The 20,388-nt window shown below is 44.3% G+C and overlaps 1 protein-coding gene across 5 annotated transcripts in view; it reads right to left on the minus strand.

The window, feature by feature from the left end:
• DENND1A (DENN domain containing 1A) overlaps nt 1-20,388 on the minus strand; it is a 268,183-nt gene that overhangs the window by 165,235 nt on the left and 82,560 nt on the right. For all 5 annotated transcript variants that reach the window (XM_083485795.1, XM_083485794.1, XM_083485792.1 and 2 more), the window contains exons 4-5: nt 10,544-10,593; nt 2,311-2,430 (exon numbers count right to left, since the gene is read on the minus strand). In XM_083485795.1, the coding sequence (XP_083341921.1) occupies nt 2,311-2,430; nt 10,544-10,593 (170 nt within the window). The remainder of the gene's footprint in view (nt 1-2,310; nt 2,431-10,543; nt 10,594-20,388) is intronic.

The raw sequence follows: 20,388 nt of genomic DNA on the forward strand, positions 1-20,388 counted from the left end.
CCAAGCAAGGGCAGCCTGAGCTGCTGAGGTGTGCTTTTGGCCCAAGATAAACATAATGGGCGGAGGGAAAACTGCTGCTCACCAGGCTCAACTCCACAACGCACCTTCAGGACGGGAGCTAAGGCCAAGAGCACAAGCAGTACAGGAGCACAAAACAGTCCGAGGCACCATATTTTTGAGCAACATTTATGTGTGGCAAAGTGGCAGTGGGCAAGTTTTATTTTCCTCCCAGCCCCTGTACGGGTGATATAATTTGGGTTTTTCCATCTGGATTTTCCACTTTAGGCACCAAAGCATTATTGGTCAACTGCTTGATGAGCCTTCACTTATCAAAAGCTTCCGTCCTGGTTTAGGAGCAATTAGCCACAAGTGTCATTCTTGAGGAAACTGATGCAAGAGGAACATAGTTGAACTGCAAGGGCCAGGGATACAAAACAGAACACAGCCTGCACCCTTAGTATTCTTTGTAAACAAGGTCAGCTTATTTACGCCGCAAAATATGTAGGGTCGTGGTGCCTCAGTTCTGGAACACCCTCTGCCTGGTGTCATATGGCTGGTCACATGTTTCTTTGTCACTGTTCAGGGAGAATGGGCTCATTTTTTCTCGTTTTGCTGGCTATGGTTAGAATGTTTTTGAGCCTTGGGTTTGTTGTTTCATAGTAATGATGCTGTGTTCTTGTAATTCGATATTGGTGAGATTTTACTGTTATCTTAATTGTGCTCTGTGGTTTGTAATGGTATGATTTATTTTTACGTAAACAGCTTTGAGGTCACTTGTGGCAAAATGGTGTATATAAGCACATTATTATTGTTGTTGTTGTTGTTTCAATCACTGCTGGTTGCTGCCATGTTGCTGCCATCATTCGTAGGAACAACAAGCGGCACATGCCGAAACTTATATTAATTTTAAGGAGAGGAGGGAGGGGGGAGAGAGGCAAACACTGGTTATGGGAATTAATTATGTATTACTCCATTTGAAATCCAGCTAGCCAACTTGTTCCAGCTACATCAGAAAAGATCACAAGATGGAGAGCTGCAGGGGGAGCTGCAGGGAGGAGAGCTGCAAACTTGACATGAGCCAACAGTGTGACGCGGCAGCTAAAAAAGCCAATGCAATTCTGGGCTGCATCAATAGGAGTATAGCATCTAGATCAAGGGAAGTAATAGTGCCACTGTATTCTGCTCTGGTCAGACCTCACCTGGAGTACTGTGTCCAGTTCTGGGCACCACAGTTCAAGAAGGACACTGACAAACTGGAACGTGTCCAGAGGAGGGCAACCAAAATGGTCAAAGGCCTGGAAACGATGCCTTATGAGGAATGGCTAAGGGAGCTGGGCATGTTTAGCCTGGAGAAGAGGAGGTTAAGGGGTGATATGATAGTCATGTTCAAATATATAAAAGGATGTCACATAGAGGAGGGAGAAAGGTTGTTTTCTGCTGCTCCAGAGAAGCGGACACGGAGCAATGGCTCCAAACTACAAGAAAGAAAATTCCACCTAAACATTAGGAAGCACTTCCTGACAGTAAGAGCTGTTCGACAGTGGAATTTGCTGCCAAGGAGTGTGGTGGAGTCTCCTTCTTTGGAGGTCTTTAAGCAGAGGCTTGACAACCATATGTCAGGAGTGCTCTGATGGTGTTTCCTGCTTGGCAGGGGGTTGGACTCGATGGCCCTTGTGGTCTCTTCCAACTCTATGATTCTATGATTCTAAGAAGGAGGAGGAGGAGGAACTGTCCTCCTGTAAAATGAAGTGAGAGCAAAGGATATGGAAGCCAGGCAAACACCCTCCTGATTAACGCCAACAAAAGTGGCCAATGCAGATTGCCTTTGTTCACACAGCAACAGTCTTGTGGCTTGAGAAGGACATGATGTGTGCCGACTCCCAAGGAATCCCTCTCTTGTTCCAATCAAAACTCCTTCACAGAAAAATTACCTATACAGACTTCTACGCAGCCAGTTTGTGGCAGCAACTGTCCTTTCTCGCAGCCAGTTCTTCACAGGGACACGGCGATGATTCTCCCATCAACTCAGAAACAACTGAGTCAAAAAAAATTTAAAATGCTGATAACAGGAGAGAAAGAACGCCGGAGCACAAGAAGTTTTCTGGCACACACATACACACACACACACACACACACACACACACACACACACACACATCTCCTGAAGTGCAGTGACTTCCCGAGGAACAGATAGGAAAGTGATTCTCTTAACAGCTGGAAAGTGTTAATTAAAAGCAACAGAAGCAGGATGTCAACATTGCTTCCCAGAGAAGGCAGTGGCGGCAGCAGAAGGGCTGCATTCTGACTTACCTTAAGATACATAAGCAAGTCTTGGCCCCCGACGATAAGCGGCAGAACCCAAACCTCTGCTTGCTGTCAATGTCTGTGAGCACAAAAGTGAAGTTCTGGCCAACTTGGCCAACTGTGAGGCTGGAAACGGGGAGAACAAAGAAATCTATTAATGGGCTGTTCACTGCAACCACGCCAAGTATCTAAACAGACTTAAGTCATTGAACCAGCAGCACTTCCTCTCTCTGTGCCGCTGCTGAGAGAAGGAAGGCAGGGAAAGGTCCAGTTCAGCTGGACCCACCGTGGTAAGCACAGTACTACCTAAAACCAAAACTGCACCAGCCCCAAACCTTTGAATTTAAGGATCCCTTAAATTTATGATACTGAGGCAGAGCCAACACCACACGTGTGTTTGTTAAATCACCTCCCCTCCCCCCCAAGCTTCTTTGCAGGTTATAACCTTACAATTTAGGAAGACTTTCATGATTCACATTTATTAATAAATAGTATGAACCACAGGGACAACCACCACAGCACCAGCCATAATACTAATACTCTAGTGTCATCATTGTACACAGTTGGGATGGAGCACCTGTGGCCCCCAGGTGTTGCCCCAGCCCACATGGCCAGTGCTCAGGGGGGATGAGGGCTGAAGCCCAGCAGCTTATGGAGGGGCGGCCACATGACTGCTTTACCAAGCCCAAGAGGACAGGTCTCTGTCCTGAGGGGCTTCCAATCTAAAATTCAACCCAAGGGAGAAAACGGGGGGGGGGGGGAGAGAAGCAAGGATAAACAAAGGGAAATAGGCAATTTTATTCAAATGGATTTAGGCTTCTTTACAGGGTGCAACAAACTTTCCCTCTTTGTCTTCATATTTCACGGTGTAACAGTCAGTGCTTCAGTAAAGGAAACAGGAATGCCAACAGCCAGATGAGAGCAATGTGTCAGTTCTACCAAAATGAGTTTTGAAGATAGCAGGGTGCATCTGAGCATGTGCAGAGTGTCTTTCCTTTAAATCTGGGATTGCTAGAAACAGGCTTCCATGACCTCTCTCCACCACTGGAAATTAGCCACTGAGGAATAGCACAATCACCCAAGGTAATTTTAAAGCACCAAATGGCCTTCTGAAACACCGCAGACCTTTCCAAAGGCATTCTGTCCCCAACACAGAGGGAATATGTAAGATGAAGTCTCCTATGACAACATGCATGCATTGTCAAACAATGCTTTTTGCTTTGGTTAATTAGGATTATGATTATTAACTAATACTTCTTTGAACAGGTGACAACCCTAGTTTTTAAGAGATTGATCTAACCCAGCCTCCGTCAACCTGGTCCCTCCAGTTGTTACAGCTCCCACCACAACCTAATCAGCCAAACATTGCAATCTTACTTTATATAGGAGGGTTTCTGCAGAAGACTTGTTTGGTGGCAAATACCATCTAACACCTTCTCAGCTAGACAAGGCCAGTGTTTTGGGTCTGACCTTTCGTGGGAAGTTATTTGTTTGTGTTAAGGATGTCATCACTAACAGAGATTCCGAATTACTAAATCTTTTAAAAAGCCAGCCATAAAATTGGCTAGGTAGGGAAAAACCCAGCATAGCTGAAGAACTGCATAAGCCTTTTGGCTGTTGTGGCCAAAACTGCAAGATTCTGCCAGTGTGTGAAGACACTACCCAAAGAAAAAATGTTATCTCTCTAACTAGGCCTTCATGTTAATTAACAGAAAGGTTATATATCTTATTTAAGAGAGATTTTAAATTCAATTCTATGTAACCGGGTATTTGATACTGCTGATTACCACCAACTGAAGACAACTAGTTTTAGGTCTGTTTGTCCTAGGTCTTTGGGTATTTAATTATAGGTGGATAACATCATGATGATGATGATGATGATGATGATGATTATTATTATTATTAAATTTACACAAAGCTTTCAAACTATGTAACACAACCAACATAGTTATGCAGCACTCTCCCTTTTTTAAAAAATAAAAAATTAGACTCTATGTCCAGAATAGAAAGCTTTGAGTTTTCTCAAGAAACAGGGAGAGAACTTTTGGTTACTGCTTTTTTAAAACTAAAGTATTCATTTAAGAGGGAAAACTGCCACAAAAGGGATGCTGTGTTTCCAGGTTTGGATAACATTTTATACTTTTAATAATACCTCAATTCAAAAACGTTCAGACCCATTTCCCCAAGTTTACTACAACTAAAAAATAAACTACTGTATTCCAGGGACAAAAGGGGGAAAAATTAAATGGGAGCACAGAATATGCCCTAACAAAAAGGTGCAGGCTTTCCTTTGAATTGTGCCTGAATGCTGAATTCTCCAGAGTCCTCCTCCAAGAGGTGCTGTAGCAGCAAGACTGCTCTTCACCAAAGCTCGCCCTCTCTGCACAATTGCTCCAAAGCACATCCCACACACCATGGAACAATCTTGATAACACGGTTCATATCTGGGCCTTTTCTGAAAGTTATGATCAACTTGCACTCTGCGGCAAGGTGCTCATTTGCCTTGCCTACAAGAGAGCAAACAATGCAACAATATTGTTTGACAATGGTGGGCCCCCTCCTGCCTTGCAAAGGAGCTCACCTCTGTAGGAGCAACTCCTCAAATACTCTTTAAAAAATACATCTCTGGCTAAAAACCGAAGCAGAGCAGGGGGAAGAAAGGCACCAGAAGCTAAAAGCAGGGGTACAAAGCCTCCTTTCCCAACACTATAATTAGTAAAGGATATTACTGCTAGCAGCTTGATACCTCTCTCATAAATAACAGCTTGCTTTATACCATGTGTGAAACCTATTACTTAAAGCATGAATTTCCAGAATGGAGTACAGGAGGGAAAACGTATATAACATGCAGTCTAATTTCTTTATGCTTTGCCAGGTTTTTGTGAATGCCACATCACACACAGGCAAATTGCAGGCTTGTGATCCTGGGCTCACTCCTACAGAACAATCAGGCATGACTCAGAGACAAAGCAGAGGACTGGATCATTCTTCAAGAAGGCCAAAGGCTAACAATACTTAGCATGTATAGAGCACTTTCAGCATTCAAAGTGCTCTATACTTATTTTCAAGAAATCCTCAGTGCATCTCCATTAAGGGTTAGGTCAGAAATATTATCCCCATAGAAGCAGGGGGCTGAAGCTTCGAGAGTGACCAGCTAGCCTAAGGCCACCTGGAAGATATGTGGCTAAGCTGAAATTGAACCAGTAGCCTTGAAGTCTCTTCCTTGTGGAAACTGCACAACAACAGCTTTTCTGATGCATGGAGCAACTCTCCGTTCATTCATACAGTTGTCTTGCTAACTGCTGCATTTGTAAATAAATTTATGGTGGCACACTGTTTATTCTTCAACCTGGGTTACCTTATACCCATTAGGAGGCATGTCTAATTGCTCAACCCACTTTTGAAGGTTTGCAAACCAAGACTGTCTCAGAACTTCCATTTGTCAAAATGTAATATGGGCGTAAAAAAATAAACTATAGGGAAGTCAGAAGGGCCGAGACTAAGGAATCTGGTGCAAGAACCCTCTTCATGTAAAAACCTATAGGATGGCATTATACTAGTCTCTCTGCCTGCCTTGGCACACCATCTGCAGAAAGATCAGGGTCAAACCCAGCATCACCCTTACACCAGAGGTTGTAAGGGTGGATAAGTACTGCCTGCTAGACACCTTATGAAATGTCTAGAGCACTACATTCTGTGGGCACTGTTCTGCAAAGCAACTGCTCTCTCCTTGGGTCTGGGCTTTGAAACTTTATTCACAAGAGAGTGAGACTGGCAGGCATAAAGACCTCTCAGCAGGGGATTGGGCCAGGTAAACACCCTTCTGAATTCAAGCTCCTAATTCTCTCTCATTCTTGCAGTGTAAAAACCTATGATGAGATCCAGGTTCCCTATTATTAAAATGCAGCTTGGACCTACAAGTAATGCAATCAGGAAGTAGGGAGGCATCCTCACCAACATGGGAATCCTGTGAACAGCTGGGGCAAAAGGCCATGTCTTCTCCAGATGAGAAAACGGGAGCCTAAGAATGAGAAGGCGGCAGAGAAGGTCCCAGCAATACAGAAAGGGAGAACAAACAAGCAATGCTTTCAATGCCAGGCCTCTGCCTAGGAATCTCCAAAGACCCTCTCCAATGGCCATTCTACTTTGTCTGTGGATGCAAGGTTACTATGGTGATTCAATGCTTAATTTTAGTAAGAGGAAGGTTAGAGGATGAGAGACATATGCCACGCTGGTCCACAATTAAAACCAGAGCATTTATGAGGCAGCACAACTTTTATGACAAAAGGAGATTGGTTTTCATTAACTTGCTAAGGCACTAAGATAAATCTGAGTCTCCCTTTTCCACAAGTGAGAACCTCTGGTTCAATGATCCCTGAGGAACGGGAGCAGGAACAGTCTCATCTATGGTTCAGCGCTGTGCTAGTAGCTGGAGCTGCAAAACCAGCATCTAGGAATTCCTTAAGCAGGGAAGTCAACATTGTGCAGGCCAAGAAAATAACCTGCTGGCCAGGCAGTCAGGCCCCAGACAACACAACCATTCACTGCTCTGCTGTATGCTAAGCTGCAGCTGACGACTCCCCAGGAACCTCACTCAGCTCTCCTTGCCCAGAGACAGGTTCCCAAACTTACCAGTCACATCACGGCTCCCATCACCACCTGCACCACCCCCACTTGCCACTTTTTACCAGGATGACAAGGAACCATTTGTGAGTACCCTGGGATTGGTCAGTCAACCAGCTACCAATCCACCTATCAGTTACCTTGTTCAACCCACATTTTACCAGCTTCCTCGCAAGACTATCACGGGAGACTTTGTCAAAAACCCATTCCTTTTTGTGAATGATGACTCTAAGGCAACCCCGTCAGATGGGCTGGGTACAAATAAATTATTATTATTATTATTATTATTATTAGCCATTGGGAATTGTGGGAAGCCCCCAGAGTGAGCCAAGAAAGGGCACTGAGGGTAGGCAGAGAAGGGGGGGGGCGCCTTTTTCCCTTCCCAGAGCAAACAGTGATTATTTCACCAAGACCATCTCTGGGTAATGCTTGCCAAAATTACAGCATTATCTCTAGTTATTCTTTTATTCAACTAAAAGTTCAAAGAATCGTGAAACTGAGATGAAAGGAACATGGGGGGTGGGGGAGGCAGGCCAATGTTCGAAGGCATGACAAGTCTCCACCAGCACCAAGGCCTCTCAGCCTTTCACTCCATCCCAAGATCCACCTTAGCTTGTGCCAAGAAACAGATGTTAGCTTCCTTCCAGAAAGGGACCTGCCCAGAATTATTTGTCTTAATCAGAGTTATAAACCTGGGGCTGTTCAGATCCGCATAAGAAGAGGTAGGGAAGTAACTGACAAAGCTCATTTCTGCTTCCAGTGTATGAGTCTTTTAAAGTTGCAACGGCAACAAAATGGTGGCGAGAGGATGGAATCAGACTCCCTTACCCCTGGCCCTGCCACAGAAATTCATGAGGTTTTGCCACATTCCTCTTCCACTGGGGTCTCTTTATTTAAGAAGCTGCACAGATACACAGGCAATTCAGCAGAAGACCAGTGTATCTACAGGGCAGGGAAGGAATTCAGTGGTTAATTTCTATGGTGAGGGGGTAGGTCCTGGAGCTGGAGCTTATTGTGAGCCCCCTTCCACACTAACATGAAAGCTCTGTAGCTGTGTTGTGTCCCCAGACACAAAGGACTCTGCACAACACCAGAGGCACTCTTTTCTTCATTATTTCGCTTGTTCCAACAACTGAGTCCAGCATTCAAAGCATATATAACAATTGAGTTGAGTACAGCATTCAAAGCATAAATTAAGCCCCGGCAGAAGTGTGTGTGTGTGTGTGTGTGTGTGTGTGTGTGTTGTATATACAAAAAATATCAACCAGTTATGCAAACAGGGTTGGGGTGAGTGAGAGAATGGGCTGATGCTATTAAAATGCCCAACTCCTGTGTTTATCCTCATGTCAGTAGTTTTACTTAGTTTTTTTAAAAGAGATTTTTGGCTTTTAAAAATATATAAAGAATATATTGATTTATCCCCTGGATACATATTCAGTCTGGCCTGTGGGGTAAAAATGATAGGTGAACAAATGCTCAGAGGAAAATACAAGTATGAATTGCAAATAATCATGATTTATTCAAGGGTGGGGGTGGGGAGACCCTCCTCCTTGCAGATGCCATGCAAATTCCACAGAAATGAGGAAAACATGTTTCTGGAACGATTGTGATTAAGATCAGATTTAGATTATGGTCAAAAATAGTTCTTGACGTTAGCTACTGCAAGTCTAAGGAGATGGGAGCCCGGGAGCGGCAGGGGTACCACTTCACACGATGTGAATATTTACTACCAAGTGAACGACGAAATACTGCTGTTAAAAAGTCGGCAGCAAGAGCATCTGCTTCTTCTAGATATTTGCACTAGAAGACCAGTTGTGTGGTTTAAGACCATGCTTTCCATCCACTGCAGAGCCCAGGAGGAAGGTGTTCTTGGCAATTCGCTTCCTTCCCTAAAGGCTCGGCCGAGCTCATCTTGAGACATCTTGCTTGGGCACATCCGGGGTAAAGGCAGCATAAGAAAATACCAATACACAAGGCAAAAGAGAATTTTGCTTTTTGGTTGGTATTTGCTATCATTTCTGTAGCTGGGTTAGAGATTTGAAAGTGCTTACCTGGCCCAGAATGGGGCACATTAAGAAGCAAAAATAAGTGAATCAGCTATATTATCATCACTATCATCTCAGTATCCCTAGCTCAGGAAAAAGAGTTCCCAAAGAGAAGGTCACAGGCAAACTATTCAGCTAGTACTAATACAGCTGCCCCAAATATTCCCCATGAATATATGAAGCCCCCTTCCAGTGAATTGGATGGCAGTCCAGTTAGCCCACTACGGCCTCCTCAGGCTAGAAGGAGCTCTTCAAGGTCTCAGGCAGAGACGGGCTTTTCCCATCACAGGCTATGGGGTCAATTTGAGTGGTGACACTGGAGGTAGGACTTTCTGCAGCAAAGGCTGCACTCCACCACTGAGCTCTCCAGGTGAATTTCATATGGATATTTCATGCCAAAACTAGCACCAAAGGAGAATGGATGGGCCAACGTTGCGTGCATGCCGTCTCTATGTCAGGAGGAGCCAGGGGGGTTAAATGGCCAGAGGCTGCTGCTGCCACCACTGGCTGGAAGCTGTTCCCCGCTCCTTCCTCTCTGCAGGAGGAGGAGGAGGAGGAGTCGACCACTGAAGCAGCGATGCGCTCAGCTTCGCGGTTGGCTTCCTGCACTTCCTTTGAGCATTGGGGGAGGCTGGCCCCCTCTCCCAAAAAATATTAAGGGGGCCCAAAAGGGCTCAGCCCCTAGGAGACGGCACCCCTGACTAGCACATTTGGCACTGCGGAATGATTAAAAGAAAAAGAATTACTCACCTTGCCAGTGCTATTCAGAGCCTTTTTGTCCTCCCTGGAGTCTGCTCCTGGGTTCTATTTTTCCTCCTCTGTTTGGCCTTAATGCCCTTAGCCTCAGTACCTGCACCGCCATGTAAGCCTAGTGGCTGGATTGGCCCACACTGATTTTAGTTTGCAGACACCGGTGAGCATTGCATAGCAATGCCAACCAAGTCATGTGGCAGTGAGGACAAACAGGAAGGCAAATGATGGCAAGAAGAGCAGCAGCAGCAGCAGCAGCAGCAGAACAATGAGACTGAGGGCTAAAACCACCAGATGCGGAGGGCACTAAGTAGCTCTGGCTCAGCCCAGTTCAAAATCCAGATATTTAGATATTGAGAGTGCATGGGCGGGAGGCAGCACACATATTTTTACTACTCCAATCAAAACTTTTGAAACTCTAGAAAGTGAAGTTCCAAAATTAAATAGTCACAGCAACTCACACTTGCAGAATACCTATAACCATGGTTGTAAATGCAGCAAGTTGTCAAGCACAGGAGCCTAACTATTAAATCAGCAGAAGTTTTAAGTTTGGCATTAAAAGCTTCATTAGTAGCAAGAAGAAAAGTGATACGACTGTTGGTCGAAGCATGGTAAAATTTAAACTTTTTTGATGGTGCCTATAAAAATCCTTAGAAAAAATGATGTTGCCACTGTAATTTACACTTGGGTGTTTTAAATCAGGTTCAGGGAGAAAAAGCATTAAGAACGATGCGGTTTTTATTCTCTGCAACTGTTTTATTGACAGAGGGCTATTTGTTTTTGTTTTTCCCTTCTTGTAAAGTACAGAAATCTAACATTACCTGTCCACATAGAAGGGGAAGCAGAACTTGGTCAGAGTCTGTAGAATTTCCTGTGGAGAGAGAGAGAGAAAAGAGAGAGATAATTTATACATCTAATGGGACCAATAAATCTAACATTAACCACAGAACACAATCTTATAACTTTGCCCTGAAGAAACAAGAGACAGATGAAGAGAAATGTGCTTTATCAATTACATGGAAGGAGTACCGGGCAGTCAATCATGTGAAATAATAAACATGATCAAACTTCATTAAAAATGAAAAATTAATCAAGATTCACACATGGGCAGGCAGCAGGAGCCCTCCAGCGGACCTCCGGAGGGAAGGAGGTGGCTGAGCCAGTGCGCGTTAACTTGCCTCTGGGGAGACGCTCCGACCTGACCATATGGACACCAGCGAACACCATCCGGCCAAGACAGCTCTTTGGCCTGGCAGCATTTCCTCTCCTGGCACAGTACTTGCTCGTATCCTAGGAACAAGGGCTGCTGGGAGTGGAAAAGACTTCCCAACAAACACAGCACAGAATAAAACCAGCAAAGGCTCTCCGGAGCTATCCTAGGCACACTGTCCCTCTCGCCACACTGCAGGGGGGGGTCACAGGCAGCATGGAGGTTTTTAAGAGAAGGCTTAGCAGAAGTTTGCTTTCGGGAGAAAATTACAAGTCACAGTAACTTACAACAGTGAGCTGCATAATACAATGCAATAATGTAAGTAAGGGCTGAGGGGAGGAAGTTAAGACTCCATCTATATGTATATTTCTTAAATCTTGAAAACAAAACACTTTAGGACCATCTGTTCTCTGAATATCCCTCTAAAAGGAATCACAGAGATTAAGTTCTTCTTTGTTCAATGTAGTTCAGGAAGTGAGGTACAGAAGCACAATAGCGCGTCGAGGGAAAATTACCCAGAACAGTACAAGAACCGGGGAAGCTCTAGCTCTGTGTTTAAAAGTAAAAACATTCAATATTGTCCTTTTTATAAAAACAACATCACGTTGCCCATTCTCTACATATTTACATATTCAAGAATGAAGAATAAGTCAAGTGGTTTTTGATGATTTTTAAAGTGGAACTACATTAAACAAACACTTGATAAAATTAATGATCAATTTACAAAACGAAGCACTTTCCAGGCCAGTAATAATAAATTATCTGTGCTAGCAGAAGTGATGCTTCGTGCTTCATTTATTTTTAAAACCACTTCCATCATTTAACAAATAAACCACATCAATCTAATCACCCATTCAATGGAGCAGAAAACATATTGACTCTCCTGGCAAGAACATGGTCCTCCTACACTATTCAATTGAGCATGCCCCATTCCTTCATATGCTTTCAAGCTCAATTGCTCAACACTGCACCACCTATTTAAAAAGTGGGGAGAGGAGTAGTATTGCCAAATTAAAGGTTATGGAGCACAGCCAAGGGAAGAAAGGGCCAGGGAGAGAGAAAGAGGAGCGTTTCCTAAGGGGCACAATCTAGGGCTGGGTTGCTTTATAATTTCTCTTTTAAAAGCACGGAACAGCTTGTTTAGACAATAGAATAGTTTAGTGCTTGGTTTATCCCAGGTCTAATGCTTGTGGAAACCAACAAGTGAGACAAAATTCAGTACCTATGTGGATTCCTGCCAGGAGCTTAACAACCCCTCTGTCCCAGGAAGACAGTGAAGAAGAGAAAATGAGGATGATTGTCTGCTGGGTACGGTTTGGTTTAATGAATCACAACCAGTGCCTGTTAGGACCGGGCAGTGTCTGGTTTTCAACACTGTGATCTATCACCAGCTAAACATCACAATATGTAGAGGCTAAGAGAGAATGTCCTGGCAACTGGGGCCTAAAACTGACAATTCCTTACTTACCTTTAGCCTACTGCTACAACTGTTGTCTTATAGTATGGGTAATTTTCTCTAAAAGTAAAGCTGTAGGAGTAATTAGTACCATAGGTAAGTTGAAAAAATGTTCCCTAATAGACACGAGAGACACACAGACAAAGACAGGGAGAGAGAGGAGGGGAGAAGGGAGGAAAGAGGCAAAAACAAGAGGGCAAGGTGTTTTTATTTTCTTTAACTCAGAAGTATATAATCCCAGTTAACTTTTCCAGGGGACTAGCACTGGCTTCCAAGCAAGCCTGGCAGCAGCACTGGTATTCCGGGGAGGCGAGGCGGAAAGGCTTCCTCTTCTTCCAAGGGTCACAAGAGGGCTTGGGTGTCAGGGTCTCGCAGGCAGACGCTGCCAGCAGAGGGAGCCCAAAGAAAGAGGAAGGAAGGAAGGGGAAAGGGGTTCCCAGCAAGACCGGCATCTCCCTCAACCACCTACCAGTCTGGCACCTGCACTTAAAACTAGAAGCTCATGAGGAAAGTTCCCGGGTAGGTGACTTTCTTCAGGGCCTGCTCTTGAGGTTCACTGCAGGTGGCAGAGCAACAGGGGCAGCAGGAATGAGTAGAGGAGCAATGACCAAATTCATGTTTTCCCACATTGCGATTTTTGCATAGCACATGCACACATTGTGATTCACAATACAGTGGACCCTCTGGATACGAATGTAATTCGTTCCAGGGGTCCGTACATATCCCGAAAAATCCTTAAGTAGAGGTGCCGCTTCTGTGCATGCGTGCGCGGCGAATCTCGGAAGACTAGACTTCCAGGTTTGCCATGTTCGCAACCCGAAAGTTACGTTACCTGAAGGTAACATAACCCGAGGGTCCACTGTACATTGCCAAGTCAAATATTACGAAATCAGGACCACAAGGTAGACTTCAAACCAGTATTGGACAGTGTATTGACACTTTGCCCAGCCCTAATGTCTGTGCCAGGCTATTTTGTGTCCTAGGCAAAGCTAATCCCTTGCACGCACACCCCCAAAATGCTAACTTCAATTTTCAAAACCAGGCATCCTGTAGAGAAAATGAAGAATACAAAAGTTTAAACTGCTATGTTTATTTTAAATTGCAAGAATAAGGAATACAACTTTGATTATCTGTCTGAAATACAAAAGAAAATGTTTTAGCACATAAATCGTTTTGAATAATCTTGCAAATTTAAGTCTCTTTAAGTTTTTCCTTTGCGAATTTTGTCACCAATTCCTTCAGGTCAAACGATTATGCTTGGGCACGTTTAACTGACGTAGCTGCCAAGCGAACTAGTCTCTTTCTCAACATTGTTAAGCATATTTAAGTTTTTTTATGTTTGAGCTTTGAGAAACTGCTTGCCACTGACACTGGAAGTGTGAGAAGGATCCTTAGAGCAACAGAAATATTGGGCTATTGCTCAGACCTTCAGCACCAGTATCTTTTGTTTCCATTGTGCATCAATGATTTTTCCAAATCATTGCAAGCCTTCAGTACATCTTCAGTAGATTTTTTGTTGATACTGTAAGTATCATACAGGAAGCCAAAGAAGGAATCACCTTGCTGTGGCTGTGGGAATAGATTGTATGGTCATGTCTAAGTCAGCATAGCAGAAACCTACTTTGAATTTCTGTGTTGGATCTTGAGGTCTCTTCCTGGGCCTCCTCCTCAAACTACCCTTTCTTTCTCCTTTCTCTAACTTGTCCTGACCTCAAAGGTTGAGTTAATTTCTAGTTTCTTTGCAATCTCAGTAGCATCTGTCAAAACCCCTCATCACCTCTGCAGCCCACAAGGTAATTCTTGGTCACTTGCAACTGGCCGGTAGCTGAATTTTTATCAGCTTCCTTCTTTTGTCGTAGCTTGCTTATAAGACTGACTTCAAAAAAGGGTGCTGTACCACGTAACAAGGAATACCACAAACCTGAACTTACAAATTGCAACAGCAAGCTTCAATCCAATACATATTTCCAGAAAAACCTTTTAAGCTTGTGTTTTCAAAGATCTCTACTAAAGCATCATATATACTGCCAAGATGATATCTCAGTGGTTTCAGAGAATCGATCTGACTCTCCCATCTTGTTTCACTCAATGGCTTAACATTTATGCTAAACACAGCTAGTTAGAATTTGCCAATGCTGGGTCAATGCAGAGAAATAATTAGACATCTGTTGAACTAAACTGAAGAAACTAGTTGCTTCCAGCCAACAACAGCATCATTGACTACCAAGTTTAAAGAGTGTGCATTGCAGGGCACACAAAAGGCACATGGGTTTATGTCCAGGACTTTCTTTGGTATGCAATTTTTTTGCCCTTCAAGTTACTCCCATTATCATAACCTTGACCACACAGATTCTCAAATGGTAATCCCACTTGCTCAAGCTGTCCAAGAAGAGTTTCTGTCCTAAAGGCACTTGTAGTCTCCTTTATCCCCAAAAATGTTCTCTTACGATAACATCAGGCTCAGACATCTCATTATCTAATGGTTTTATTACATCAACATAGTGTACAATCATTGTCATTTGTTCAATATGACTAACGTCAGGTGTGCAGTCCAGAATAACTGAGTTGTATTTCGCTTAATTTGCATGTGCTATAATTTTCTGCTTTATAGCACCTGCTACAAGCTGTTTAAGCTCATTTGGGGTATCTTTTCCTACATAGTGAACCATTTTTTTTTATCTTCAACACTGCACAAATGGTCCTTCATGATGAGATCAAAAGGGATAGATATTCTACAAACTCCAAAAATGTCCATTGCTAGCTATGTACAACTTTTCAGCTGTACCATGGGATACCACATTTTGCAAAAGCAATCAAGCATTCCAATATTCTTCAGAATATAAAATAAAAGTAAAATATTATCAGAAATTTATAAGATTCAACAAAAGCTAATCTGAATAAAACTATGCCCCTCAAAGGTCAGTACAACGTCTGCTCTCTGAGGTCTGCACCCCAGGCGGCTGCCCAGTTGGGCTGATGAGAGCACCGGCCCTAGTCACAACCGTGCAGAACTGATTCAATCCTATCTTAGCTATGTCAGGAATTGATCCCCAAAGCCACAAAGGGAGGCTTTCTGGTTTGAAAGCAGGGACATGTGGAAAACAAGGCACATGGATATTCCCACCTACTTGCTGTCAACAAAATTGGCAGAGATTTGGACTGTTCATTTAACTGTCTATGTAATTCCAAAATCAATCCTAAGCCCATGCAGTACAGAACTCAATATACCTTCTCTTCCGAAGAGCGGTGCTATTTGAGATCAAGGCGCACTGTCAGCAGCTGTTCTACAGCTCTGGAAATTCCTGCCACTAGAAACTCAACACAGACTGAACATCAGATGGGAACACTCCAAGTCATTGTGTTCATTTGGGCTGGTGATGGTGGAGGTTAAGTTGGTGATTAGCATGAAGTATCTTCAGGTTCACTCATTTTAAGCCTGACTGCTTTTAGCACAAAGCGGCTCCAACAAGGAGAGCTACCACCATTAAATATTTTAGGTCTGTGAAGCACCACGTGACTACCGTTTCAAGTGAGTAAGCACAGCTGTGTTCCTGCCATTCTGTGGGGCAGGGAGTGTTACTCAGCCAGAGCTTTTCTAAGTGGGTGGGATACAGAATTTAAATGGCTTAGGGTGGGCCAAACCTAACATGGTGCCAAGAGAACATGAGAAACCACAACCAATACGCTCTGTAGGTCTCATCTCCCAAGTCTGTGATGCCAACTCTACGTTCATATTTAATAATACCCTCCACTCACTCATTATGAAGCCGCTGAGCGGGCGTGTGGGGCCTGGAACCATTGCCAGCTGCACTGGGCAAGGTGCAGTTATAACACCTGGCTACAAGAGCCATGCGCTACCAAAGCAGGAGTCTCCCCCACATCACGCCTTCACCTCCTCAACAGATTTGCATACAAGCCCTTCAACAGAGAGCCAGGGTGATGCCGTGGGTAACAGTGTTGAACCCTGGTTTGCCAAATCCCAACTCAGTCATGAAGCTCAATGGGTGACCTCAGGCCAGGCACTCACTCTCAGCCTAACCTACCTCACAGGGTTGTTGTGAGGACAAAGTCAGCAGGTACCATGTATGCCACCTTGAACTCCTGGGAAGAAAAATGTAATAAATAAACTCCATAGCTGCACGCTTTTTAAAAACTCATTATCCCACCCCATTGCATTGCATTGTTTGGGGACTGAGGGTCCACTTTTGTACACGCAGGTACACAAGCTTCTCTTCTGAAGCAAAGGCTCATGCCAATGCCCACACCTTTCCTACAGCTAACTTTGCTTTGTTATGGTAACCTCAGGGAGATAGAAACAAGAAATCACATTCATTTTTGCTTTGATTCATGGTGCCTCCATGTGACAAAAACTGAACATGCCTCCCCTCACCCCCTTTTTCTCCACCATTGTGTGTGTGTGTGTGTGTGTGTGTGTGTGTGTGTGTGTGTGAGAGAGAGAGAGAGAGAGAGAGAGAGAGAGAGAGAGTTGGGGGTTGAGGGAGGGGGAGCACAGACACATACACAAAGCCCAGGAACCAAGACGGAGGGGGACGCAGCTGAGAAGATGCAAATCACCTCGGTAGCTGCTGCTCAGGGTCCCAAGGGCAGAGTGTGCCTGCTTTCTGGATCAATCTCCAAGTTTGTATTTTCACAAATCTTTTTGTATGCAGTTTGATTTTTAACATTTTAATGAGCATTAAAGGAGAAAGAGAGTGAATCCATATCAGCCAGTCCCTGCCGTTAAAGCGCAGGGCATGAACCGCGTCCCTTGGGGGTCCCAGGAAAGCGCCTCACCGCTGGCTCCAGGACATTTGCCACCTGGCTCAGACAAGGCCCCCCCAACTCCCATTCTTTTCATAATGAAAATACTGCTGACATTATAAACCCCACATGGGCTTTTTAAAATCCCTCTTCATCGATCCAGCAAAATGTGTAACTTATTGGCGACAACACAGCACTCATTGATTAAGTTTGGTTTCAACACCAAAGTTTTCAAAATAAATGAGTCACAAAGGCAGCAAGGCAGTTCCCTTGTGTTGTAAAGTAGCCAAGGGAGAAGGGGGCAGCCTTGGGGAGGGACTGCCCCACTCCGGCCACCACAGACAGAGACACCAAGAAACAACTCATTACCTACTCACTTTTACAGCCCAAGGAATTTGAGGCAGGAATTTGCTGCTATTGTTGTTTTGTGTTTTGTTTTGTTTTGTTTTGTTTTGTTGTTGTTATTCCAGGGGAGGCCAAGCATCATTCACACACCCAGTGGAATAGATGAGAGAGACAAGAGAGATAGAGACACACTAAAGGTTCCCCCAACCCATTTCAGAACTGAGTGGAGAACTGAACAAAGTTTCACATATTCAGGCCTAACCCTCTACCCAGAATATTTTATTTTATTGTTTATTTCATTTATATCCAGCCCTCCGCCAAGGAGCTCACGGCGGCATGCGCCACTCTCCCCCTCCTCCGCATTTTATCCTCACAGCAACCACCCTGTGAAGTAGGTTAGGCTGAAAGTGAGTAACTGGCCCAACGTCGCCCAGTAAGCTGGTGGGGGATTTGAACCCTGGTCTCCCAGAGGCCCAGAATTTAACTTTACAATCTAGTATTATAGTTAAAGAAGCATATGGCGGTGAATGCCAGAGAAGCCAAAAGAAAAGCAAGCTCAAGCCTAACCCTCCAACAACACCTATCTGTTCCTGTTTCCCGTGCCCACCCAGTCCCTTACTCTCCCTTGGGGCAGAACTCACATTTTCCGAGCAGTTCCACGAACGACTATACGGGTCACATTCTGTCTCTCTCCCCACACTCCAATCCTTCCTGTTGCGGCTTTCCCTCGAGACACTCACACACTCAAAAACTCTCTCTTACTGATCTAAGAAAAGAACTCCTCACCTGACTCCTTTCTCTGCCCTTTGGAAATCCATTGTTAGCAATAAGAACAAAAGAAGTTTTTTCTAAAGCAAAGCTGTTTACCAGCAGGGCAATGGCTACCAATAGTTTTGAGGAGGAAGACATTCTGTTTGAAGAGCAACTAGCTAACAAGATGGCAGCCCAAAGCTTCCAGGGCTCAATCCCAAAAGCTGTTTTCAGTGTTGGAACTCGACAATACAACCTGCACCATGAGCACCCCAACGCAACACAACAGCAACACTTGGTGGTACACATTTCTCTCATCTCTGCATAATCACAGCTCACTACCAATTATTTCAGTGGATGGGACCCAGGACATGGGACTTTCAACAAATGCCTACTGCTCATATTGCTCATCCTCTGGGTGGTTGTGACTAAGGGTGCACTGACTCGTCTTTAAATTAAGACTGTTAACAAGACCACAAATCTGATACAGGGGCAGAATCAGATGGAGAGGAAAGTGAATGGAACCAGAGCCAAGTGGCAGGACATGTGCTTTGCCCAGTTCCAACCCACGGCATATCCAGTTTAGAGGAGAAGGAGGAAGGATGAAGGGGCAGAGCTTGGAAAAACTCTCCACCACTGCCTTAGCCAACAGGCAAGACTGGGCTTGCATAAAGTAATTTCCTGCACTCCTAGAAGTCACCAAGTTCAACACAAGTGTCGAAGGAGCCTTTCTTCCAATCATTTGTTTATTTAAAACATTTACACTCCACTCTTCACCTGCTTCAGTTCAGGGGCAGTTTACAAAATCACAACACAATTCCCTTTGCTTGATAACATCAGATGTGCCCCTAAATGTAAAACTTCAAAATAAGGCTGCTGTGGGAGACCAGCAGTCCTTTTAAGCCCTCCCTCTTGCCTGTACAGCTGCGCTGGTGTTTTAAAGGGGGCCTCCAGGGCCAGCTTCCAAACGGATTTCAGGCAAACTTAACTGTGAAGAGGAAACCTGGGGGTCATGGAAAGATATAAACATGCAGACTGCCCTCGAGATGGTTGGCTGGCATCACGCCATGCTGGCCCAGGTTCCTCAAGCTTTCATAACGTAGGAGCTTGCTCAAAGACAACGTCTATGGAGAAACTGTCAATGAGGAGGAAACTTGCTCCCCCATGGATGGACGATCTAATGCACTTTAGGAGAAGCTGAGGAGTTTCACAGAAAGGAAAACTGCTTGAAGCTGCAACTGGACTGGCAAGGCAGGGAGTGGCAAAAGTCATCCCTAGAGAGTGTGAAGAGGCAGCTCAGTCAGAGAACCCGCTGGTTGTGGGGCAGACCCAGACACTTTCCTTCTGTGAAAAGACACCAGTCAAACAGTAAATCGCTCAGTTATGAACAACGTATAAAAAGGGATGGCTTTGTGACAAAGTGGATATATAAGAAGCAGATTATGAAACAAGAGAGTTATTTGGGCAGCCCCGTTGTGTTAAGGAGCTGTTGCTGTTTTTAATGAAAGCAGGCCATAGTTCTTCCCTGTTATTTGCAGCTGAAAATAAGGCTATTTAAAAACAATGCTTCAGAAACATGGTATTCTAATAAACAAAAGTTGCTTGCTGATTGTCCCCCAAACTATTGAGCTTTTAACTTTGTGCACAATTAGAGCAACACAGAGGGAGAACACTGGCACACATATTTCATCTTGCTTGCAGGAGCAAGAGAAGCTAAGTAAAGGGCAATGGAAATGCTTTTAGTGGAAAGGCTCAATTGCCCCACATGGGGAGAAAGAATCTCAAAATATAGGGGGAAGTTTTGTAAGCAAAGCAAGAGATGTATGGATTTAAAATCAGAAATTCAAAAGTAGCACACCGATGGGGAACTATTTACTGTCTGGTAAGCAGGGTGGGGAGAGAAGCCTGTTCATTATCAGTTTCGATAACCCCTGACTTTTTTTTAACTTGATTGTGCCTGTTTCGTCAAATCCACCCCTAAGGCCACCAACCCTTCAAATCTGGCTTGGACGTTACACAGGAGGAAAGTCCCAGCCTCCCAGAGGTCCTGCTCCTTATACAACATAGGCAAAAGCAGGAGATAATGGGCCTGGGTTGAATTCACTGCTCTGTGCTTCTCCTCCTGGGACACAGACCTAGCAGAT

The sequence above is a fragment of the Podarcis liolepis genome, assembly GCF_965112155.1.
Source record: "Podarcis liolepis genome assembly, chromosome: Z".
Lineage (NCBI taxonomy): Eukaryota > Metazoa > Chordata > Lepidosauria > Squamata > Lacertidae > Podarcis > Podarcis liolepis.